Source organism: Bombus vancouverensis, chromosome 2, assembly GCF_051014615.1.
Source record: "Bombus vancouverensis nearcticus chromosome 2, iyBomVanc1_principal, whole genome shotgun sequence".
NCBI lineage: Eukaryota > Metazoa > Arthropoda > Insecta > Hymenoptera > Apidae > Bombus > Bombus vancouverensis.
Window position 1 is genome coordinate 18561496 of NC_134912.1, and position 26386 is coordinate 18587881.

Here is a 26386-nt window from a genome sequence, read left to right on the forward strand (position 1 = left end):
GCTTTAAGATAAGTAGCTTGGAAGAAAATGTATCAATCTTTCCACAAGAACAGTGCTCTCTCTCTTCGCGCTTTATAATAATTTACCACCTCCGGTAATCGGTAAAATATTATTTTCAAAGTCGATACCATTAGTCGGTGCATTGCCGTCTGTTACCAACAGAATAAGCACTTCGCATCTGTTGTACCGACGATTTCGAGCTACGTAAGAAAGGTAAGTAAAACTGTATTGATCGCGCGGTACGCATGCGTACGCGCTAATCGGATCACATGTTGGAAGAGTAACGCAAGTCGAACGGGCCAGCCAGTGCAAGCAACTGCGCTACGTTCGGTGTGTACGACCGAAAGCTTAAGTAGTAACGGCGTAAAGAACCGTTCGTGATCAGACACGTGTTTCGAAGTGATCGCGGAGGGGAACCGTGTTCGATCAGCAGGCCTAATCGCTCGTGTTACCACACGGTATATTCTTCATTTATTAAATCGTTGAAATATTCGTCGGACACTTCATTAACGCAATGAAAACATCTTTGATGTGGGTGAACGACTAAGCTGCTTCGAACAATCCACTGTTTCTCTCCTTAAATCAATGTGAAGCTCTCGAAATCCTATCCTTTTTCATTTTCATTCATCTCGCGCATCAGACATTCTTCTCATCCCCGTTGTTCATGGCGTGGATAATACTTCGCTGCAATTAGAGAAACAGTAAGTAATTGTTGTTTGATTGCAAATAGTCGATGATCGATGGTAGAACGCTTACTATGTTCGTTATTTAGCTGTTTAAACGAGATCGTGGTAGTTAAAGAGCCGCATTATGGTACACGATGAGTAGATCGAGCTTTGTGAACATATGTTTTCTGGAATCGTAAATCGAGCAATGGCCCGTATGGTGCGGAACAGCCCGGTATAGATAAAGCTGCATTGCGGCGATGTCCCTCCGGAGTGTACTCCTCGACGTGCTTTCATGCGTTCGTGAAATCCTACGATCGTTTGTCCCTGATACAAATACGTTTGACGTAACGTTGAAGGTGAATCGACGAACGTTTCGTTCATTCGTATCGATCAACCACGTATAGCACCACTTGATCTATACGAATATTCTATAAATGAAACATTTATTGTTAGTACATTTTAAAATAGCGTTTAGTACTGCCTTATGCGTTTTAATTTACATTGTCTATGCCTGAACAAATTTCATTGAATTTTACTGGTCAAATTAAGGCGATATTTTATTGTTATTAACACGAAAATGGTTTACTTTATTTCGTCTTCTATCTATTAATTTCATTTTATTGCCATATGATGTGGTATTGATAGTTGAACAATTTCGAGATGCTCGGACAAAGGAAGCGTCGATCGAAGCATTGGTCAAATTACATCGCTCATACTCCGAGAACCTTGGCGTGCTTGTTGCTCGATATTACATCCGCTTCCACCCCCGCAATTCCTGCTGTCAGCGTAATTTCAAATTCTTGCGGCATCCAACTTTCGATGGAGATGTTGACACGATCGATGATCTACTTTCGCGTTCTGAAAGTGCTCTATCTTCTTTGTGGCATCACGATTTTCAAACAAACTTCACTCGACTGATCTATCAAAAGATACACAGGACGATAATAAAGAAAAGAAAAAAAGGACAGCGTTTAAGAATTTCTATTTTCTATAGACGACTCCATACAGATACAGATTTAAAGGAAAGATCATTTTCTCCGATGTATGAAATTTCCAAAATTCTGTTACACATCCCCTTCCTTATGGAACAAATTTAACAGCAAAGTAGAAAATTTGTTATCGTTTATCTTTGCAACAAAATGTCTTTACATTTAAGGCAACAAAATTTTCTACAGATATCGAATATATATTCTTAATTATTGTTTTCTTTTTCTCCATATCATAAACTCCCTGCGATTCGTAACGTGTGCTACTATTAGCATCATTACGTTCCGAATAAATGGAAATCATTAAACATGTGAAAGATATTACGCAAGCGATAGTTAATCAGTTTCCAGATGCGGTTTCGGTCAGAGTGAGCTATCAGCAAGGACATTCGCTATTGTTTCGTATCACGACCGGTAACGGTAAAACGTCTCGTTCATTGTGTAACATCCGTGTATGCATATATAAATTTAATGAGAGCGTGATAAGGAGACTGGAGTAACAGATGGTTGCTGATCTTGCAAGCGCAACACCATAAATATTAAAGGTTAAATCATGCCACGTGTGAAACGTTAAGGATGAGAAAAAAGAAGTTTCCTTCGAAACTTTAAAACTGTATGAAGTTTTACGTAACTTTTATCGTCTCGCCTGTTCATTCGTATTTTCCCTCATTATACGGTTTCTATTTAGAATGAAATCTTACTTCCATTCGTAGAAGCAGAAATACGAGTATCTACTAACCAGAGGTAAGAGAGATACTAACGATAAGAACTGCTTGTGCAGATAATAAATACGTAATGTTCCTTTCTTTTACTATATATAAATATAGTTTTCCACTGTTTTCACAATGAAGAAGTGTATTAATTAAATCGTTTCGCAACATTTCATTAATTAAATTGTATTTTAAATCAAACGTGTAAAATCGAGTGTGTGATATAAAGATCAAAGATTGATTAAATAATTTTTATAGTACGTAGTACGAAATAATTTTGAATCGTATACTTCGATTGGTATAAATTTTCTCTTTGTAGAAAATCCGATTTCATAGGTTTCTATCAAACGTTTGAATCTTTCCACAAACTCCTGTACGTCATCAATCACTTTGAGAATATATTTACGTATTGATTACCGCAGAATAAATTGCATGAATTACTATATGATATGTACGTTTCGTATATCGATGCAATACATGTTACGAATAATAATAATAAAATAATTTATGATAAAAATATAAGCAGTCGATAGTACGACGTTTGTTTATATTTTACTTGTACATTTTTCTCCGTTTATCAAGCCGTGCACTTATTTTATTTATGTTTGCTCGCTTCACGTTTGAAGGTAATCTATCATGAATTTCAAACACATTTATATTTGCCCACGTGCATTTAGTTTGCTTGACGTAAATTCCTATTCAAAGACCTTCCCTTCTTGCAGAAATGATAAATACGTTTATCACCTTTGCACCGATACGACTGATAAAACGATGCTTGTCAATATTCAACATAATAATGTTTTTTTCAGTGTCACTTGTGCGAATTTATATGATACAACCAGGTGCTATTCCAAATAGGAAAATCAATAACACAAATTATTGATACCTGTGTACATATCGGAGCATAATTTTCCTTCAATGATGGATTTCGAGTGAATTTTTTACGGGATACGAAATTTCAATAACGATCGAATAATAAAAAAATATATTAAAAATAAATAACGATAGATTTTGCAATTTATTTGGAATACGTGTTGAATAATCATATTCGAAGACTTACGTGATTTTCAATCATTAACATGGACACTATAAGAAAAAGTGTTGCAACCAAAACTTGTTATTACGTAACTATACTAAAAAACATGGTTGCATGTTTAACATAATCACAAACAGTTATTACGTGGAACCTTGACGCAAAATGTGAGAGAAATTCTGACAGCCATTAATAATTCTCAAATTATTTTCTTTCTTTCGTTCTTAGCAATAGATAATTATTTTATGCTTCTAATAATTCTTCTCCCCCGTTCCATTGTTTATAAATTACATACAATATCTCTTATTACGTTAATTTTGTAAATTCTGATATCATTTTTTTTACAAAAACAATGTCCGTTTAAGAATAATTTCATTAATCTCGAAAGTACGTATTTCATTCGTTACGAGCTGATCTTACATTTTTCGTACGAAAAGTTCAGCAAATGTTTTCCTGTCGACGTTTATCGGTTCGCGTACGATGCACCGTACGTACCTAGTCGACCTACATACATTTTCAATGAGCTTTTCGCTGCTTGTCAAAATTCAAACAATGCTCATTAGGTGACAATTTTTGTCGAACAGAAGATAATACGCTCGCACAAAGTTGCAGATAACATATTCATGATTTGAGTCGCGAACTTCATTGCTCATTACGAACGCAGATGCTTTTCAATGATATTACGTCAAATTGACTGCAATACGGCTCGATAAAGGCAATGGATTCTTTTGATGATTAGCGATCAACCATCTGGAAAACTGGTATTGATTAAAGTTTGTTACAATGTTCAAATTTAGACGAAGAGTTTTTTGAGTTGTTACAGTTTACCATATCGAATATAGAGAATGTATTCACGTGGTTAATGACACCAAATGGATGTAGATTAATAACGTAAATAGCGTTTTTAATTTCAACTTTATGTACTTGATACTATGTATTAGATTGTATTAGAAGTTTCTTTCGTTTTATGAGCAAATAATAGACGCACATCGTTTTTTGTTTTTGTCGAATTACGTACGATCCATTTTGTTACGTTGAGATAAACACCGCGACATTTCACAGACTTGGTTTCACGTTTACATGAAGGTGCACTGTTGTAAAAAACACGTTTGCGAAAGAAAGACACTTTTTCGGGCAACCTAATATTATTGTAAAATATTGTTATAAAACATCGCATTATATCAGACATCAGAAGAACGAAGTACACGCTGTTAAACCTGTGGACAGAGCTGAAGAACTGTAATTTTCATGAAATTTGATATTAAATACGTAGAGTGTTTGCTGCAAAGAAACCTTTTTACTTCAAAATTTCAACAATTATCGAAAAACGTCCAAAAGAGAATCTGTTATTTATTTATTGGAAATAAACATTCGGATACTATCAAAGTCATTTATAATTCCATTTGTATGTACTTAATTTCGTCAATCTCAATATGTACGTGTTTCGCTTCAAATTCTTCTGGATAAATTTTTCTTCTAGTACCTTTCGTTCGTTCTAATTTGTAGTTTGCAGCCTGCGAAATTAAACTTCTGCAAAATTGAAGAAAAGAGAATTTTCAGAAATTTACGAATACAAAAGCTGACTTGAAAAACAGAACGAAGGATAGTGAAGGTCGAAAGCACAAGCTTCTGTAACGTCAATTCATATCAGAGACCAGGCCATACACCACGGACAGGATGGCACCCAGATACCTGCATATCCCTGGCGCGCACCCTCAATAGTCTTAAGTGCCTACCAGGGGCCTTGGCATTTTTTTATAGTTAAGGTCGTTCGGACCAAGCGAGTATATCCTGTCGTAAATTCCGTCCCTTGTCCTTAGATACCCCCGCCCCTAGCTTTCCTCAGACACAGTATCGTCAGTAAGACTTCGCTTATTCTGTATCCTTAGAATAGTCAACATATTTATGTCGGTCTCTACTCTTATAAGTCGCGTACTTAATGTATCGTTGTAACTAACTCTGACATAACGTGGTTGGAGTGAATTGTGATTTATGTTAATTCAGAGCGTGTTACATTGTGATTGCTGAATTCATAATAAAGGTTGATTAAAACCAAGTAAATAGTTGTGTTACGACTCAACTATATTTTATTTTCACCAACCAACCCAAAAATTACGTGACACTTCCATCGTTATACTCGTTGGTAGAAGCTGAAGAATTGCAATTTGCATGGAGTCTAATTTAAATACTTACGACATTGTTGTACTTGTCTGTTACAGAAGATGGTGGATGTAACTACGGCTCTGCCATCCACCGGTGGAGCGTCCCTAATTGGACGCACCAGAGGTGCACTCAGATCCGTCAAGTCTGCGTTAGGAGGCAGCGGAGAGTATCTTCAGGGTTTGGGTAGCCGAATAGGATCCGTTCTAAGTAGCAGTTTAGAAGAAAGTGAATTGACCACGACGCCGTCGACGTCGCCATCTTCGCCACAAGCACCACCTCAGACTTCCAATCCGGAAGAACAGTTGGCTAGAAGAAAATTAAGGCTCCCAAGGTAAGCTCCTGTCTCGTGAATCTATTGCTAAATAATTCTACAGCAGCACGAATAAGGTGTATTAGAGGTGTGAAGAGTAATTGGGCATCCTCTGAGCTTACTTTGATTTTATTAATCTTATTATTATACGTGAGAAATGAGAATATATTACGAGAAATATATATTTTCTTTTACTATTTAATTAATATACTTTAAGTTATGAGCTTGCGTATCGCTTACTATTGAAAAGTAATTACGAACGCTAATCAAACCTGTGCAATATTTTCCTCGACCGCTTTGAGAATGTATTGCTCGTAAAATCTTCAGAGACACATATAAATAATAATTTTAAGAAACGTTCAAAATAAATGAAATGATATGAAGGTATTCTACTATTGAAATAAAATGTCACTCTTTTATCTATCCTATTTTCCCTTTAAGTGGTTTGCGCATTAACTTTTTTTTTTATTTATTTGTTGAAATTACAATCAATTCTCGCGTTGAGAATTTTCAGTAATTTTTCTGGCGTGGCGCAGTGACATGGCTGTTTATTTACAATAAGTTAATACTTATTATAGATAGGTATAATTTATAAGTATTATAAGTAAGTGCATATGCTTAATTTGGATAATTAAATGAATCTAACGTTTAGGTCTAGCGGGTAGTGCCTCTTCAGCCTGCGAATCTGGTCCGTCGTATCGAGTAGTCCAGTGATTAGGGGGTTTCGGTGTTTGTTGACTCTTTTGCTATATCTGTCGCTATATTTTGCTATTTCCTCTTTGACGGTGGGTATCTTGAGGTCGCGGTGTATTGTTTCATTGGTTACATACCAAGGTGCGTCAATTAGGGATCTTAGCGTTTTCGATTGGAATCGTTGTAGTATTTCGATGTTGGAGTTACTTGCTGTTCCCCATAGTTGGATTCCGTAGGTCCAGACAGGTTTTATTACGGTCTTGTAGAGGGTAATTTTATTCTGTATGTTTAGTTTGGAGCGTCGGCCCGTGAGCCAATAGAGTTTTTTTAGTTTGTCCTTTAGTTGCTTCGTTTTATCTGAGATGTGTGTCTTCCACGTTAGTCTCCTGTTCAGGGTCATGCCCAGGTATCGGACTGTGTCCCTGCTAGGAACTGTTGCATTGTTGATGGTGACCTGGGGGCAGGTTTGTTTTCGGAGCGTGAAGGTTACATTTGAGGATTTCTTTTCGTTGACTTTGAAGCCCCATTTGTGAAACCACTTTTCCATGGAGTCGAGACTTCGCTGGAGAGTGGATGAGGCGCGCATTAACTGAAATGCAATTTACGATGCATAATAGATGATCGATAAGGTGCACTAGTTTCACGTACAAGAAAATTGGTTTGTTTATCGTTTCTTCTGTACGTGACGGTAACAAGTGACAGCTTGATAAGTATTGCGAATTTAATGTTTCATGCATTTCAAATAGTATGCTTTTAATCTTCTGAAAAAGTTGTCTTGCGTCAGAGAGACATTTTTTAATAAATTTCAAATAAAATTCTCGTGTATTTGCGTTTGCATTTTATATATTGTATATCGAGGTCATACGGATATCGATATTTTGGAAATTTCCGTTCATATTCCTGATAAATATTCTTGATATCTGTTACGTCGCGTATGTCACGTAATTTTTGAGTTGGTTGGTGAAAATAAAATATAGTTGAGTCGTAACACAACTATTTACTTGGTTTTAATCAACCTTTATTATGAATTCAGCAATCACAATGTAACACGCACTGAATTAACATAAATCACAATTCACTCCAACCACGTTATGTCAGAGTTAGTTACAACGATACATTAAGTACGCGACTTGTAAGAGTAGGGACCGACATAGATATGTTGACTATTCTAAGGATACAGAATAAGCGAAGTCTTACTGACGATACTGTGTCTGAGGAAAGCTAGGGGTGTGGGTATCTAAGGACAAGGGACGGAATTTACGACAGGAAATACTCGCTTGGTCCGAACGACCTTAACTATAAAAATGCCAAGGCCCCTGGTAGGCACTTAAGACTATTGAGGGTGCGCGCCAGGGATATGCAGGTATCTGGGTGCCATTCTATCCGTGGTGTATGGCCTGGTCTCTGATATGAATTGACGTTACACGTACCACTCTACCTAGCCCAGGCCACACACCGCGGGCAAGATGACAACCAGATGTCTTCGGATACTCACTGCGTACCCTCAATAGCCTCAAGTACCTTCCATAAATCTCATAGATTTCCTAGTAAAGGTCCTTCAAACCAAACAAACGTCTATTTCCGAAGAATTTCTAAAGACTATTGTCTACCACGGCTGGATAAGGGAAAGTTAGTTTTTCTCACGTACGCTGCAACTTTCCTCCCACTAACCACTTTCTCTCGAGGGCGGTTAAGACCCTTCGTTTAACCAATTAACAACGAAGCCTATTTCCCTCACTCTCTTAACTAACATCGGCATCAACAAATCCGATGGTCCCGTGCGCTAGACACACCCATCCTTAGCTTTCCTCCGAGACAGCATCGTCTCCCAAGACGGTACTGATTTTACATCCTTCGAACAGTCAACATCCTTTAACCGGGTATACACACCCGCAGATCAGTCACTCACTCATCTCGTACATACACACCAGCGTAACTGTCTTCGTTATAAGTTGTTGGAATAAACGGTGAAATATAACTTTACTGTGTCATATTCATTTAACCACCTCTGTTATCTTAACCGAAACAGGGGAACGACTACTTCGCGGCGTCGATTCACCGAATCGTAGCGAGAATTTACGCCTCTCGCTGACGCGTTTTCCTCGCGACCGCGTCTCTCCGCGAACGGTCGTAACAATATCTTTTAAACGTAAAATACCTTCGAGAAATATTCTCGATTTTTTTTAAACGTAAAATATTCCTTGAAATCTCACAATTTCTTGTTTTATACGTAGGTTTGGCACAGGATTATCGTACGAAGACTACGAAGCAATCGCGAGGCATAAACTGGAGCGTCAGGGTAGCGCCAATATGTCGAGGTGTATGAGAAAATATCCTCCGGGTATGACCTACGAGGAAATAGCCTCGTCGAGATCAGCCGGAACCAAAAGACAAGAGCATAAAGTAGAGGAAGATAACAGCCCCGATAGGGACAGTGAAGAAAGCATAGAACCTCTTGAAGAAAGAGATATCAAGGCCACAGGGCCTGATCCTTTCGATAAATTGAACTACAGGGGAGGTGAGCAGCTACAAAAATATTCTCTACTTCGTTAAATATTATAAAAAAGATTGTATACACGAATGTTCATTAATTACGTATACTTATATTTTTATGAATTCGGTGTAACATTGAAATTCCCTTCTTTCTAAAAGAATGCATTTTTAGTATTTTTTTTAATCCTTGAAGTAATATAGGTATCTGTTTCTCTAAATTTCGTTATTTCCGAAACGTTTATTTTCGCATGAAAATATATGTACAGTAAGTTTATTTTTAGAAAGAACGTTTTTATATAATATATTTTTGTTTCTCTTTGTCATGAAGCGAGGGCCCCGACCCGCTATCAGACGGTCGTTTTTCGTTTAGGTAAATGAACGTTGAATTGTATGTAAATGTGTATGTGAACCGTCACAGGTTTCGTTCGTTTCTCACAAACCCTCCGTTTCCTTTCGGTGTTTTCACCGTATCGACAGTAAAGTTGCTATTGAAAGCAAGGACGAACCTAGGTTATTCAAACTAAGAGTAATACGCGCTATTTGAATAATCGAATGACTTTATCTTCGTACGAGAACAGATCGATTATCATTTTCTTTTTTTTTTTTGCGATGTGATTTCTTTTTCAAGAGATTACTTATTTTTAATTACTTATCTCGATTAAACAACAAATTTGTCGAATAAAAATATAACAATATCTTTGTTTCTCTTTCGTTTCCAATCTCTGCTGCGCAAGACTAATTCTCAAATTTTCCATTAATCGATATTCCGATAATCGATCGTCCCGTTAATCGGCGTTCTGATAACGCAGGTTCCGCTGCACTTCAAACTGTTTTACGCTGTTTCACGATTCATTTTGCACAATATGTATAAGAAATATACGAAACACGAACGAATAACTGACATATCGCAACTTTTCTGTCGGTACAAAAGCAATAATGCAAATAGATCCCTGGCTCCTACAGTTTTGTGTTTCTTGATGGAAAATCGTATCGTTGTACGCTTTCACGTGAACCTTCCTGTGTGTAAATATTTGGTGTCATTTGATATAAAAACTTAGACAGAACCTCGTACGTACTTTCTAGTTTCCCAGATAAAACTGAGTTTTGACTTTGATAAATTCTGAATATATTAACATTCCAATGAAAATAGGAGATAATGGTTTCCTTTGTAAATTTAGTTACCGAATATATATTATTTAATAATTAATAATTGTTTATTACTCAAGCTTTACCTAAGATACATAATAATCATAGAATATATTTTCTAACGTGTTCTACTTTAAAAAAATCGTTTATTAGAAACTTCTGAACCTATCTATTAATACATTTTCTTTGCCTAGAATTTACATTTTATTCTCGACGATAAAAGATAAAATCTGCTATGTAGTTTTGATAGGAAATTTAATAAAAGTATCTCGAGAAATAAACCAAAGAGACCTTCGTTCGTAATTAATTGTGAAAGTGCGTCTACAATCCTGTTACTTACACGTATTAAATTAAAACACCATCTAGCCCAATTGAAACTTAATTGCCTCTTTATTGTGTACCTTTGTATGACTTACCTCTCTGAAATTTAGCTTGTTCGATCAGGTTTAATCCCTATAGTACACCTGTATAGTATATCTGATTACAATTTCTGATAGTACGATAGCATCACTGTATCATCCCTGTGTGTTCCCTGTCTCAAATATTAGATTAGACGTATTCTCAGAGGTGTTGAAGCAATACAATAACGTGGCACACGCACCAGTCTCGAGTATTAATTAGGGGAGCCGTAGATTAACGCTTCCACCAGATTAGGCGATTGTTTCCTGTAGAATATTATTTCAGATATGCCGCCTTGTAGCAGCGACTCCATGAGCGATCAGGATGGTTACGGACCTAGTACGAGTTTAGACTCGAACATGGACGGCCGTAGATTATGGCAGAGATCAGGTAAAATTTATTTGAATACTAACCTGTTGATCTGGTCATCTGTTAACCAGAAATTTCTATAACATTATAGAATTAAAAGTTAGCAAAGACAGATAGGGAGTTTTTAATAATTCTTTGAAGCATAAATGTAATTACAATTTATAATTCGGTATAAATATAATTTATACTATAATGTACATACAGTAGACGAGTTAAAATATAAAGAAGCCACGAATAAAGAAATTATTATATCTAAGAAATTGGGAATTCGAGCGATGAGTTAACTTACTTTCGTCACCAAAGTTTACGAGTTAATTATCCGAATAATTTGAAATTTGAATAAGAAATAATTTTGGGTCTTGTAATTTAGGTTCGTCGGGATCTGTCCAATCTTGGGCTTCTAGTTTATCAGCTGATAGTCAATCTGAGGAAGCTGCGGCGGATTTTATGAAAGCTTTTGTACCTCTTTTATTCGATGCACCGAATAGCATCGATCAGGAGCAAAAAGCAAGTTTCGGCCAAATGGTTCTTGTACGTGTTCAAATCTATTACGTGTATACATATTATCTGTTAAATTTTATATAAATACAATGGTCGTTAAAGAAAAGGAATAACGTGCCGATTTCATTTCACACAGACAGAATCCGGTAGAATATGGTTCTCCAGAGTGGTGAACGCGAGGAGAGCACGCCCCTGTGTAACAGAAGCATCGTTTTATTCTTTAGCTCAACACTTTGCGGTGGCTCTTTTCGAATGTCACGAGGCGGATGATTTCGCACCTGCCAAAAGTCTCATGAACATGTGCTTTACTTTTTACCACGAAGGTATCTAGATCTGTCTTTTATGTAATTTTCTATACTGCAGACAACATAGATTACAAATAGTAAACGTCACAATTATACATTTCATATATATCAAAGTATACGTTGCAAATAATTTAATCGGATTTAATTAGTCGAAGAGTCAAAATTGCAACCATATCGCGAATACTTGTACTTGTTGTTGAATTTTCTATACTGCAGACAGCGTAGATTACAAATAGTAAACGTCACAATTATACATTTCATATATATCAAAATATACGTTGCAAATAATTTAATCGGATTTAATTAGTCGAAGAGTCAGGATTGCAGCCATATCGCGAATACTTGTACTTGTTGTTGAATTTTCTATACTGCAGACAGCGTAGATTACAAATAGTAAACGTCGCAATTATACATTTCATATATATCAAAGTATACATTGCAAATAATTTAATCGGATTTAATTAGTCGAAGAGTCAGGATTGCGGCCATATCGCGAATACTTGTACTTGTTGTTGAATTTTCTATATTGCAGACAGCGTAGATTACGAATAGTGAACGTCGCAATTATACATTTCATATATATCAAAATATACGTTGCAATTAATTTAATCGGATTTAATTAGTCGACGAATCAGGATTGCAGCCATATCGCGAATACTTGTACTTGTTGTTGAATTTTCTATACTGCAGACAGCGTAGATTACAAATAGTAAACGTCACAATTATACATTTCATATATATCAAAATATACGTTGCAATTAATTTAATCGGATTTAATTAGTTGACGAGTCAGGATTACAGCAATATCGCGAATACTTGTACTTGTTGTTGAATTTTCTATACTGCAGACAGCGTAGATTACAAATAGTAAACGTCACAATTATACATTTCATATATATCAAAATATACGTTGCAATTAATTTAATCGGATTTAATTAGTTGACGAGTCAGGATTACAGCAATATCGCGAATACTTGTACTTGTTGTTGAATTTTCTATACTGCAGACAGCGTAGATTACAAATAGCGAACGTCGCAATTATACATTTCATATATATCAAAATATACGTTGCAATTAATTTAATCGGATTTAATTAGTCGAAGTGCCAGGATTGGAGCCATATCGCGAATACTTGTACACACATTTGCGAGTACAACCCATATGGACGTCAATGAGATTCTGGACGGCGGCTTTCTTCGACGCGGTTCAATGTGAAAGAGCTTCGAGGCCAGTTCCTCCGAGGCCTGAGTCTCTGGATCAGGAGGCCATCGCCATCGAGGATCGAAAGTTTCAGGCTAATATCGTCTTTGGACAATTAGGGTAAACAGATTCGACAGAATGTTCGATGAACTCGTGTTTTATGTTATCTTTAAACAATTTCGTTTTTTCAGGACGTTCACGTGTAACATGCACGCCTTTGGCCTGTCACGTACTCTGTGTCTAGAATTTCTTAGGAAGCAATGTGTAATCGCTAATCTAACGAAAGGTAAATTCATCAATTAATAAGAACAACGTAGAATCAAAGGAAGCTCATTATGAGTACTCTTTATCTGAATTCTAACTTTACAAATACCTGAGGTGTATACTTTGTGCAATTATCGCTTTGACATTATTATGCTTTGAAGTATTACTATTAATAGTACTAAATACCGATGTATGTATGTGTATAGTACCTATTATTACTATAGCATATTACTGTACGTACACGAGTATTTAATAGCCACGATATTAGACGTCAAAGCTATGCGACAATGTAGTAGTACGTATTACTATATATGCGTGCTGCTTTATGATAAATAAAATAAAAAATTACTTCTTTCTTTCTGTTCTTCGTAAAAATAGAATATTTCTTTTAAACAGAATGTACATATTTACAGAGCAAGAAAATATGCTTCGTGACAACATAGAGAGAATGTTCGACGAGACCGAGCCCTGGCGGTAGTTTTGCTGAACATGAATCTAAGGATCCATGGAAACACTTTGTTGAAAAGGTATCTACTTATCGAACTGCGATTCGCAGGAGAAAATCGTTGCAAAATTGTCAATTAAAATACCGAATTCAGTGGAGTATAAATGAACAAAGATGTCAATTTTATCATACAACAAACACCAAAACAAATGCGGTTGTGATACCATCTGGCGCAGCTAAACTCAGCGATATATGTAAATTAATGAATTTAAGCTGTATACTGTTCCTACCATTAACTAAACAGAACTTGTAAATCGAATTCTACGAAGACGAGAATCTCCGTGAAACTGTGAGAAGGATTCCGCGGTTGTAATAAATCTGCTGCAATTAAAAATGATTTGCTATATTTAAATATTAAAATAATTCTATTATTATTATTATTATTATTATGTTGTTATCATTGTTATTATTACGGAATCATACTTGCGATTTTGTTTCTAAGTAGTCTCCGAAAATTTCAAATTTCTTCTTCTAGTTCCGATAGGTTAAATCTCTGTAAATATACATATTATAAACAACGTATTTCTCCGTGAAAGTTGAAACGAAATTGTTGAATTTGCTTAGTTTATTTGTCAGGCTTCTATGTCCAAATCGAACTTAAGTCATAAGCGTAAACGGACAATAAATTACGTGGACGAATTCGTGTGATATTGATAATCGGTTTGTAGCGATGATCGACGTGAACGTTATTTCTGTACGGGCAAAGGGAAATTTCTGTAAATTTCGTGATCTTTAAAGGAGATTGCCAAGAGCGCGACATTTGCGTAGCGAATTTTTTCAAGCAACACGTTAACCACAAAAGTCTATTGAAAGCAAGACACTTTTAATGTGGATATATCGCTTGTTTTATAAATTCAAATAGCATTTCTATATGTTACAAAATATCGGAGCTTCCTTGCACGCACGCAACTGAACTAATATCATTAGATCGTAATACCGTTAGATCGTCCTACTATATGAAAAATGATAGGCTCGTAAAAAGAGATATTTATGATCTAGAACTTGCAATCTATCAATTTACTAATATTACCTATTAGGTGATAAATAATTGTATTAGTTGACAATATTATTATACTTGAACTGACATTACAAAAAAAGCTGAAGATGAAAAGCTGTAAAACCTATACGAGTACAGAAGTTTATAATTTACTACTTGTCACTTGTGAATTCACTGATGTAATATAGCTAAATTGTGCAAGAAAGCTCTGATCATAGTTAGCAGAGTATCCATAGGCGACGCTTGTAGAACGTTTGGTGAAAAATGTTAGCAGATTTCTCAGTTAAAGATCGCTGATTCTATTCTAGAGTAATAATGTCGCAACTGACGATGAAACGTGTTAAAACGTGAAGATACTTCTCGCTTTACAATTAATCATACGTTCAGACTACTTTACACACGCTATCTTGTATAATTTCTTTTATAGATCTTTATGCGTAGAACAAGCTGCTAAAATTTCGTTCGACGATAACTCATGTAAGTGTGTTTGTATTTAAAAAGACATATCATTAAATACAAGCATCGCTGGATAATTATTTTGTATATCTGTCCGCATTTCCAGTGAAATTGTTAATGCGAGGAAAGATAATAACTAATAAATTTCTTCAACATTGAGATGATTTCTTATGAAAACCGTTTAATTTTACCAAAAACATCAAAGTTCGATACTATAATAAAACTAAATTGACTTACCACGCTGGTCTTAAAATCTCATGGAGGCAAATACGTATAATTTAGCAATTCAGGTAATCAGTGAGATTCGATGTTAATTGCTTCGAATATAGTAATATTTTTCGAGTTAAATGCATTGTAAATAAGAAATCATAATTTCTTCCTGTTCTATCGTAACACGCTTATAAAAATTCTCTCGTCTTGAAATCATATTATTTGCCGTGTAACAGATTATCGCGTGGTACAATGCTTTTAGACATGTATTTTAGCTTTCGCTAATATTTATTTTACCAAACATATACACGTACAGTTGTTACAATTTAAAAAATATTCTCCGGAGTAACACGACGACAGTGAACACACATCAGTACTTGTAAACGTTATCGATCATTTTCCTCGATTCGTATCGATTTACCTCGGCCGTTGAGTTAGAGCTCACGCTTTTACCACGCAAACTTCTCATTCCCAGCGAACGTAGAATGCTCATCTTATCCATTTCCTTTCCAGGAGGCGATTTCTTCTGTTCTTTATTCGGTAGCCTTGGCGTTGGATATTTATTATAAATTCCATATCTTTCAAAATGTTCTGCCTTCTCCTCTGGCACGATAACGTTACGATTCTTATTTGACTCTGTCGATTTTTTCAATTCTGAATTCAACGACATTAGAGCATAGTCGGGCGAGACGGATCCATACGATAGTTCGCCTTTGTTGGCAGAATCTATCGATTTCGCGGTGACGGGCTCGGATTTCTCTGATAATCGATCAAGAGCCGCTTTAATGTGACCACTCTTCAAGGCTCTCGGATGGTCTGTCATCTTGCGACTAATCTCTTGCGTGGTCGTGTCACCGCCGCAAGATTTCGTCTTTTCGATACAACTGAAGCTATAATCGAATATACTTCTTGGACTACGAATGTTTTTCAAGCTAGCCTGGATCAGATCTACCAGATCGAAACTGTCATCCTTGATAGGACAATGATCGTTCAAAAGATCAGCGCTCGTACTCAAGATCGTAGACTTGCTATGACCGATTTTCTTCGTTTTCCCCCTGGATTTTGGTTTAACTTGCACCTCCTGGATCGGACGCGCAGCTGGTTTCTCACTTTTATTAACCTTCGGTGTCGTTGAACTTTTCGATTTAACGTTATTTAATTTCTCCTCCAGCATTTTGAGACTTATGCTACTGGCCTTCGTGTCGATCTTTCTAGCCATTTTATTCTGAACTTTGCTCGATTTCGTTTCTGCAACTTTGTTACCCATCGAATCTTTGCTGTCCACTTTGGCATTGACCTTAGTAGCGACCGAGTAATCTTTCAGCGCCTTTATATTCTTCTGTCCGGTTACTTGCAGCGATTTAATGGCAGAAGTTCTCCTCTCTGAGATTACTTTTTCTTTGTCGATTGTAATTTCGTTAAGACGATTGTCGGACGATTTTCTCGAAACAGAGTTCTGCGCGTTCTTTCTACGAGATACTTCAGCCGTTTTCTTCGTCTGATTTTCTGGCGGAACGATCTTCGATGTTAGTTTGGTATTCGAACCAGAGATTTTCATGGGATTTTCGATTTTTTGATACGCTTTCGGTGAATTCTCCGATCTCGCATTCACTTTCGGTAAATTTTCAATTTTTGGGTTTGCTGGTCTTTGTTTTGCGTTTAAGCGATTTCGGAGCATCTGGAACAACCGATCGTTGCATCGATGATAAATCAAAGATGAATATCGCGCGCTTCAAAATCGGTAACAATGACAAGATTACTTTTTGATCGTGGGTTGATTCTTGCGCTTGAGCCAATTGGAACAATTGTTTCCAGTTATACGTGCTATTAGATCCGTCGTATCTATTCCTTGTTAGTGGTCTGTATTTTTTGTACAGTGTTTGCCACACGCAATTGTCATCGAAGATCTAAATATTTGGGAAGGAAGAAGCAGAAAGGGTAAGGCTGAATATTAATTTCTTTGATTTCTGTTACCTCTTTAGAGACACGCGACAGGGATGTTAATTTGATGATGTCTTGTACCGAAAGATATTTGATTAATTTATTAATCAAACACCTTGGCAATGTCAATAACGTGTTTCTCCCGGAAGTGATGTTTTTTACGTGCTTTAGCAAATATTCGCCTAAAATATCGTATATAAATAATAGGTAATACATAGAATTGGAACGACATGGAAAATTAAACTAGTGAAAATAAAATAGAAAATTAAAATAGTGAAACTAATATTTTGTAAAGAATTGTCAAAAAAGAAAAACCGAGACAAGAAGCATTTTACTTTACCTTAATTCGCCGCTTTTCAAACGTTGAAAAAGTCGAGCGATCAAATAATATCAATTTAAACTTAAGTGACATCTTCACGAACGATTCAATGAAAAATTTCACGCTCCTAACCCAATAAATATATTCAACGTATACGAATATCAAACGTCAAACGTTGAAAAGCGTCAAAAAAATGAAAAAACTAACAGAGTATTTATAGAGAATAAAATATTTTTTAATGAATTATTCTTTCAAGAGCTACTAAACGTATCAGATAAACATTAAACGTTAAATGACAAATTTTCCACAAAAAGTTACTCAATAATGATTCCTCGACTGTGTACCAAAAATACGTCGAATTTCGTCCTGCAATCGATGGTCTTGCTTGAAATCAACGAAACCGGAGGTTCGTACGATGGGTGTTTTGTGAGGACCGTGCGAGATTCGCCAAAGATAGAGTGTCACCTGCAAAAGGAGCGAAGTTACGAGGCAGAATCGCGAGAACGCGATTTATTCGTCAGCACCTGGTCGTCCAACACTCTTAACCCGTAATAATCTCTGCTTGGTGAAGGCGCTACCGAATACTTTTCCAGGTATTCGAGCTTACCGCTCATACTCGACGTGTCCGAATCCGAAAAGCCACCGCGTTCGCCCTGAAGCTGCTTCGTAATTGACACTTTGTCACGAGTAAAGTTGCAGTCAGAAATAACAATAAAATGAAATTAACCAAAACCAGTTCTTTTCCTCGTGTTTCTACCCAAAGAAAAGATACATCTATCTGGCGATATTTTTAAAAGATTTGTTTGACGAGGTGATAGGCAAACAGAAACTTTTCGTTGGAAATATTCAAGTAATTTATTTATTTTGTTTCATCTTATCTCGTTTTATTCGGTTCTTCTAATTTCTGTAAATAATGTTTCGTAAGGAAAGTGAAGAAGATTTTTCGTTTCTCGCGTTTTATTATTTTCGAGAATTATTGATCAGTGATATCCCATGAAATGTATTCACGTGAAGATTATTTCCAGAAATCTTGTTTTTCTTCTTTTATAATCTCCTTTTTCTCTTTAAATCAGTCAATCAATGTCATACCGATTATAAGGTTATAGGCGACATTTCGTTCGGGCAGAAACTCGGCCTACGTTGAAAGTCGAACAAACCAGGTCAAGGTAAAACAAAGTATCCTCGAAACATTTTGATTTCATCGATATTTTTATTACAATAATTCCATATGAAGAGATGAAGATAAATATAGAAATGTCGAAGTAAAAATGGAAAGTTGCGTGACATTACATACTATTTTGTAATATTATGTTATAACAATATACAATAGGTAGGCTATACGGTAATATCACAATGCATGATTCACAACTTCGTAAAAGTCTAGAGAAGAGAATATAAATTTAAAGATACCAGGGACACACCATCTCTGCCCCTTCGATTTTTTTTTTTTTTTTTCTTGAAGACGAAACGTTACATTATTATTATTATTATATCGATTAGAAAACGTGCGATGAAAAAAGTTGTTCTCCTCTTATTCTTCCTCATCTTCGTCTTCTTCTTCTTCTTCTTCTTTTTCTTCTTCTTTCATACTCACACATACACACATTCTCGAGTGAGAGAAATTGGAAATATATTACGTTAGGTGTATGCGTATCGAATAATGCCAATTTCGCAGTCAATTGTCGTTATTCGCTTTCGATAATATTATTATCGACGATACTAAAAGCTAATAGTGGTGTACTCGCTTCATAGTGATAGTACTCTTCTTAATTTGTAATAATAATTAGAATAATCATAATAGTAATAATAATAATATTAATTCACGATAACAATAAGAATAATCAATTATCATGGACAACAGACGCGTATGATTCTTTTCTTTCTTTTTCATATTTTCTTATTCTCATTTCTTCGTTTCTTCTGTACGTTTGATTGCATGACTGATATGACGTTCCCTAGCTCTTCTGATGATCGTTATATGTGTCTCTCGAATGACATTTAAAAAATCGCATGAAAATAAATTACTATACGCTACCGTAGTCGAGAAGTCTTATGAGCGACGGAATAAACTTAAAGGCTCGTATTCATAACACTGTATTATTACTAAACGATACGCCTTTGTTTCACGGGCAGTTCGCCACTATTGGAAAACCACGTTGGAAATTAATCGTTAAAAATATTATACTCTTGAATATACTCTTCAATTATCGTGCAACGACAGAATAATTTTCAGCTTGGACGCAAATTACAGTTTACTCGATGAGAATAGTTGTGATTATCAACGTTACGCTTCTAATTTTGATTAAGAGATAATTATCAATTCTCAACGATTGCTTATAGTATATAGATCCTCTTTTTAGAATTTCAATCTTTTTCGACAGATTTTTATAAATATAAATCGTTACGTTAAAAACATCAACGACGAGATATTGGAAGAAGATCTAGTCGAAAGAATTTCCTATTAATATTTAGGATAGATTATATTCGTTTTCTTCTTCTTCTTTTTTCTTTTTTGTGGAAAGAAAAGGAGTATAGTTTGTTCTATTAGAGCGTTCTGAATACAGGCCGGACAGTATAAAAAATTGAGTTTCGTGCCACATGAAGAGCGCTTTGCCACATAAACTGGTCGTTGTTGTAAATTCCTTTTCAACAAGTATGGCTCATTACGAGAAGCTGAGTGAAAATAGAACGTTCCACCTAAAATTTCTCGTTTCTCCGAATTTAACATCACCTAGATCTAACTCGATCGCTATATTTATCAATTTTCCTCGGTATCTATCACCATGGGACGCGTAAAAACATTTCAGTTATCAAACATCATTGGACCCATTAAACGTTAATATAAGTGCAAACAGAATATATGACTCATAATAATTAAAAGATCATTTATTCAAATGGCTCTAATCTCGAATAAAAATTCTATAAGTTCCAAATTATATCAAACTTATTTAGTTTTCTTTCTTTTTGTCAATGAAATTTGTTTCGTTCTGTAAAATTGTAATTTTAGTTTTATACTCGGGCACATGATCCTTTAATTATTTCAAGCAACACATTCGTGCTATCTTTCTCAACGTATGTCAAAGTTTGTCAAGTACAGTTTGCTTACTTCTGATTTAGATACTAGAAAAATTCGTTTTGCATAGAAAGAAAGATACGCTGAAAAAAAAAAAATTATTCTACTTTCGTAAATATCAAAGACAAAAGCTCTTCACGCCCCAAAGCTCAAGATTGGCCAATTCGAACGAGCTAAAACTGGATGCGCGCACGACAGAGTCTAAAACACGCCGCTCTAACCGTGCGTACATCCGACGAACGTTTTGTACTCAGCAAACTCACGACGAAATACATATGTACGTCTCGCTTCTCGTTCTATCATTGTACCATCGTTATGAGTATATATTCGCGCGATTCGTTTCGAAGATAAAAAGTTCTCGTCGGGTACGAACAACATAAGCGTAAACGACGACGACGTGCGTACCTCTGATTGCAACGTATAATATGCTCATGTATACATAAATGTGTGTGTATACATATAGATGTATGTATATATAATATTATCTGGAAGAACAGATTTGCGTATTGCAATAGCGCGAAGAACACGGTCACGCCTTACCGAGGTAAACGATATCCCTCCTTTCGTCTTGGATATGTGACTCTATCGTCTACTTTGGTCGATTCATCGATGATTGGCTAAGAGTTTGAACATCCTCGATTCGATATTCCTATCGACGCTAACGACGAGTTTCGAATATAAAACGTGTATTTGTGAGAACCGATCGGCTATCGATAGTCTAGCTAATTTTGTAATAAATATCGAGAATATGATGATCTTGCGTTATAGCTTGCCCGAAATTAACTTATCGTTCAAAAAGTAGGAATGAGTCTCACCGTATTGTTTGACAGGTTCCGTGTCAGCTACACTATCGATGGCACGCGACAGATACGAAAGACAAAGGCTAATAATTTTTAATTTATTGCTAATAGGTAGATTTAAAAGTTAGGTAAGTTTAGAAAAGGTTAAAAGATTAGGAATTGCTTACTATCTATAACTAAATTTCCTAGTATAATTTTACCAGATGATTCTGAAATTGTCGTACAGCACGGAACGTGTCAACTCTGTGTTATTTGGTCTATTTCAAAGAGACCAGTGAGAAATCAGTGCTGTCAAGGAACTGAAGCGAAAGCTGTCACTTCGTTCGTTGCTTCTCCCTTGTTATATGCAGTATAGGAACAATAACTGATACCATGTTACACGTATCGTAATGCATACTAGTAAGTATAATCGATTCTCTTAAGGGCATACTGATTTTTATGCGTAGAGAAAAATACGAACAAGTTTCGTTCATTGACAGCACCGGTCCAGCTACACCGTCATCAATCTCTTGTCAGAAAACACAAACGTCACAAAATATGCGTCGAAGCACGTAGCGAGATTGTAAAAGAGCGGGTTGCTTGTAATATTGCTTAGAGTAATCACACGCACGATCGAATTAATTCTGGACCAGCTGTAACGCGCAAATCGACGAGATCAATTTCTTCGTTTACATCTCTCGCCTCAACCCCCCGTTCTAACTAGGTTCCGTTAGTGGAACGTAACGACTACTCGAATGACAACGATGTTACCCTTTGTTCGATCCTAGTCTCGCTTCTTCTAATTGCACCATCATCGTTCCGTCGATAAGGCGCTTGGCTGTGTAAGTTTAACGAGTACCCAATAAAGAGAGAAAGAGAGATAGTACTCGAGTTAAAACGCAACTAACGGGGTTAAGTATAAGAAGAAAAGTGGGGGAATCGATGCACACGGAGAACCTGGTTGCCGATCGACCGAGCTACAGGTTTTCCTCGCCTCACTTCCGGATATAATGCGTGTATATTAAATACCGAGTAAAAAGTAGTAATCTTCGATAAGCTATTCTCCAAGTACTTTGTACATCGAATGAAAGTCGAATCTGATTAAATCACCATTTCATGGCGAAATGATCTGAACGAATTGTCCTGAGAGGACATCTTTCCAATTTCTTCTTATCCTTTGTTCCTTTAACGTTACTGTACCACCGAGACTGTCGTGTCTGCGAGGCCACCCTCGTCTCGACATATGCTGGATGAAGTGGTGGTTTCTTCCGATGGAGCAGGGGCGACAGTTAATTGCCTTTGCTCCATATGATCGAGAGTCTTTTCGATAGCCCTTAATCTCTTCTCCAGACTCGTCGTACCGAGAATTCCCACTTGCAGCTGGGGACCAAGCGGTAAAATCGCCAACAACCACCAGGTCCACGATGGACCGTCCGGCAAGCGCGGCCAATCTTCTTCGGTGTCTGGCATTCGACCGAATACTCGCTGTATTTCTAATTGCTGGGACAATGGCACCGTGTCCCACCATCTTCTTCCTTTCGTTCTCACCTGGAAATATCAAGTTTCAGTAAGCAGAGGCAGTCTATTTTTATCGTTTATAAAATCCTAATTGCCACGATCTATATATTTTCTGATACCGGTGACGACAAAACTGACCGATAATAAATTGAAGAGACGCTCGATAAAATGGCAATTCGAATTAATTTTAGGTTAATTTTAGAATGAAAAATTTTATTGAAGGTTGTATAACGTTAGTACGTGTTATATATTATGTGCATTGTTATTGTATGTATGTTATATATTATATCATTATTATATTACCACGTGAGTTAATAGGTAAGTCTTCGAGCGGTAAGTTATTAACTACGATCGATTCGAACATGAATTATCGATGTTTCACCTTGTCGTGAAGCTCTAAGAGATTCAAAAGTTGGTCCTCCTGAACCATCGCATCCCTCAGGAATTCTACTTGAGCCGTGTCATAACCGTCCCTTTCTCCTCCAGAGAGAACCCTGAATCTTCTGCCTCCGACTGTGCTAAGAATGCTGCAACCATCTTTCAGCAGAACTCTATCTCGAATTTCAAGCATAGTGCCGTATTCCGCGTATCTGTTGCAAACAAAATATCGCTACTAAAATTAAGTTTTCGAACACGATAGATCGAACGGACAATTTGTTTTTTTATTTTAACAAGGACCATTTATCGAACTCAAGAACTGTCTCATAGTGTGGCATTCTTAACGCTTGTTAAGAGAGTAAAAAGGATAAGAAAAGTCTGATCTTCGACTATCCTCTTACTTTGTAAGTAAACAAAATGATCGTTCCACGTTACCACTTCTTCCGCTGAATATAAAAGAAACGAAAAGAAAAACTAAAAGGACAATTACCTCTTCGTCCCCGTCGCTTCTCTGTTGAGACACGCCGCGATACCAAACTGGCGAACGCCACTCTCGACGCATCTCCTCACCATCAGCCTGTATCTCGGCTCGTAGACGAACAGGGGACAGGCGACACAAGGAAACGCCGTGGTACAAACAAAAACCGCGATCTGCTCGCTGCCCAGGAGGCCAAGTCCCTGGACCAGTTCTAATCGGTGGCTGGCTGCCCTGGAGGCGTATTCCGCCGGGGCTACGGTCTTCAAAGCCCTCTCGACGAAGTCCGTCACCGTCTTCTGGCTGCTGGCCAAGTACTGAAAAAGCAAAGGACACTCTGCTAAGTCAACCAGAAACCTCGTCGTCCTTCTCCAGAGATGCCATCAACGTCTCGCTGCTGAGATTCGTGATTTTTTCATGAGAATTTCTCAGCACCTTCCTCCTTCGTGACAAGTTTCGTGGCCATCTCCCTGGAGAACTGGCATTAATAAAGAATAGGATGTTTCAGAGAGTTGCACTTAGAGTGTTTAGTTTGAAATTAATCGAATTCCGGTGTCGTTTTGATTAGACTGACTACGTTGATTCGATGCACTACATCCTTCATCTTTATGAAATTTATATTGAAATTATATTTATTACATTGCATTGTGATAACGGTCGTGTATTAATACGCATGTTGTTGAATAAAGAACGTTTTGCTAGAGTAAAGTCGTCGATCGAACTTTATATCGATTGCCGATCTCGAGGGTGTTGTTAAATTTACCTACGTCATAACGTAATAGGAAGAAGCAAACAAGTACCGTATAATGAACGAAACGGTGTATAATTAGAATGACAGGAATCATACTATTCATCAGTGAATGCAATAGCGTTCGCTAAATTGTCAATCGATATAAACAGCTGTGTAGCATATTTGGATATAAAATCACATTTGAATTACAGAAACCAGACAACCAGTGATATCTTAAAACGTCGTAAGGGTATTTATAAAATATTCACTCGTCGTTTCTTAAATTCCAGAATTTTTCCATAAAGGATTAATAACTTCTCCATACATAGACTGTAACAAATATAGACTGTATTCGATTCTATTAACTCTTCTGAATTACTTGTGTAAATATCACGTAAAAACTTGCGCAAAAAGTATTTATCATGAATCACACCGACCAATTAAATAAAACGAAGCAACACTGATAAACGTTTAGCGTCGCGTTAAGGAAGAAGGAAGGAGAATATGAAAGAAAGAAGCAGTAACAATGCGGGAATAACGGTCGCGGTGTGTTATGTAATAATGTAACGTAATACGAAGTAGGAGGGGATCCAGGAAAGATACGGGATTGCCAGCCGCAAAATTTATTTAACGTCATTAACGACGATGCTCACAGGGACAATTGGTAATGATGCCACGAACGCGGAAGCTCCTAACGGCGGCCCTGGTGACCACAAACAATAATCATTTCAATCTGCAGCATCGTTAACCGCTAGGAAGCATTATATCTCATTTATGGACAGGTGTTCCACGTCCTGACGTTCTTTTGTTCCACGGAACATAATTCGAAATCGACTTTTTGTCTTATGATTCTTTGTACTCGTTATATAGGATGTTTCAAATTTCGCCAGGTAAATTTGTTCAATATATTCTATAGATTTAAACGAGGATATTATACATATAAATACAAGGAAAGAACGACGACACATGCAAACCAGCTGGCTGCTGAAGCGAGCAAAGCTCTGATAGAAAGAAGACTAAAAAGAAAACACCCCACTGGCCTCATTAAAGAAATAAAATAGTCAAACTCGAAGATGGTATCCCGCCGAGGGTAGCCATCCACGTGTTATTTAGAAATTAAGTTAGAACAATTTACCAAATGTCCAGCTGGACAAATTGTAAAGTACAAATTAAATAATAAAAAAATATTATACATATACAGGGTGGTTGGTAACTGGTGGTACAAGCGGAAAGAGGGTGATTCTACGCGAAAAAAGAAGTCGAAAATATAGAATAAAATTTTTCTTTTTTTTTAATTTTTTTTTTAAATTTTTCAAACGAAAGTGCACGCGTACCGAGCGAAAATTCAAAGTCGATTTTCTCGAAAACAAAGCCTCAAACGAAAAGTTTTTATTCTATATTTTCGACTTCTTTTTTCGCGTAGAATCATCCCCTTTCCGCTTGTACCACCAGTTACCAACCACCCTGTATATTCATACTATACTTACATCGACGAGAGACGTAACGCACAAAGGGCAGGCCGAGGAATAATCCAAGCAACGATCCAAACACATCCAGCAATACGTGTGCCCGCATGGTGTTGTTACGGGTTTCCATAAGAGTCGACAGCACAGAATGCAATCCAACTCGCCTGCCGTGCCACCGGAAAGGGGCGGTAGGAGAATTTCAGCGGGTCTCGCTTCGAGCCCTGTGAAAAACAAACGCTTTAGTTGATTACCGTGTGTCTCAAATATTCTTATCGCGTAATTCTATGCTTTAAAAGAAT

The 26386-nt window shown here is 36.6% G+C and overlaps 3 protein-coding genes across 6 annotated transcripts in view; 1 reads left to right on the forward strand and 2 right to left on the reverse strand.

The window, feature by feature from the left end:
- Positions 1–227: 227 nt before the first annotated feature.
- Positions 228–15357, forward strand: LOC117166628 (uncharacterized protein KIAA0513). 4 transcript variants are annotated; one of them, XM_033350770.2, is made up of 10 exons: positions 228–458; positions 5620–5891; positions 8798–9081; positions 9385–9426; positions 10887–10991; positions 11341–11501; positions 11608–11794; positions 12874–13096; positions 13168–13262; positions 13654–15357. In XM_033350770.2, exons 2-10 carry the CDS (start codon positions 5620–5622, stop codon positions 13716–13718), a joined length of 1434 nt encoding a protein of 477 aa, XP_033206661.1. In that variant the 5' UTR covers positions 228–458; the 3' UTR covers positions 13719–15357. The 4 variants fall into 4 exon arrangements, with proteins under 4 accessions (XP_033206661.1, XP_033206659.1, XP_076483915.1 ...); XM_033350768.2 differs by having other exon boundaries at positions 230–458; positions 5617–5891; XM_033350767.2 differs by lacking the exon at positions 228–458 and adding an exon at positions 561–701 and having other exon boundaries at positions 5617–5891.
- A 421-nt stretch (positions 15358–15778) lies between these two features.
- On the reverse strand, positions 15779–18282 carry LOC117166585 (uncharacterized). The gene is made up of 5 exons (XM_076627801.1): positions 18193–18282; positions 18013–18133; positions 17383–17531; positions 17169–17315; positions 15779–17086 (listed from the first exon to the last, which is right to left on the reverse strand). The coding sequence occupies exons 1-5, from the start codon at positions 18280–18282 to the stop codon at positions 15779–15781; spliced, it is 1815 nt and encodes a 604-aa protein (XP_076483916.1).
- A 576-nt stretch (positions 18283–18858) lies between these two features.
- Positions 18859–26386, reverse strand: part of LOC117166584 (LON peptidase N-terminal domain and RING finger protein 3) — a 65775-nt gene continuing 58247 nt past the window's right edge. The window contains exons 6-9 of the mRNA XM_033350671.2: positions 26109–26308; positions 23907–24208; positions 23421–23628; positions 18859–23068 (exon numbers count right to left, since the gene is read on the reverse strand). Of these exons, the coding sequence (XP_033206562.2) occupies positions 22712–23068; positions 23421–23628; positions 23907–24208; positions 26109–26308 (1067 nt within the window). The 3' untranslated portion in view covers positions 18859–22711. The remainder of the gene's footprint in view (positions 23069–23420; positions 23629–23906; positions 24209–26108; positions 26309–26386) is intronic.

What these genes read in the sequence shown, in the direction of transcription:
- LOC117166585 (XM_076627801.1), bottom strand. Translation starts at nt 18,282, where the DNA reads ATGAGCGGTAAGCTCGAATACCTGGAAAAGTATTCGGTAGCGCCTTCA. An exon ending in CGAAATTCGACGTATTTTTG is followed by an intron (nt 17,532 to 18,012) that starts GTACACAGTCGA and finishes ACGATATTTTAG; the next exon opens with GCGAATATTTGCTAAAGCAC. An exon ending in AATCAACCCACGATCAAAAA is followed by an intron (nt 17,087 to 17,168) that starts GTAATCTTGTCA and finishes CGGTTGTTCCAG; the next exon opens with ATGCTCCGAAATCGCTTAAA.
- LOC117166628 (XM_033350770.2), top strand. Translation starts at nt 5,620, where the DNA reads ATGGTGGATGTAACTACGGCTCTGCCATCCACCGGTGGAGCGTCCCTA. An exon ending in TAAATTGAACTACAGGGGAG is followed by an intron (nt 9,082 to 9,384) that starts GTGAGCAGCTAC and finishes TTTGTCATGAAG; the next exon opens with CGAGGGCCCCGACCCGCTAT. An exon ending in ATCGTCTTTGGACAATTAGG is followed by an intron (nt 13,097 to 13,167) that starts GTAAACAGATTC and finishes TCGTTTTTTCAG; the next exon opens with GACGTTCACGTGTAACATGC.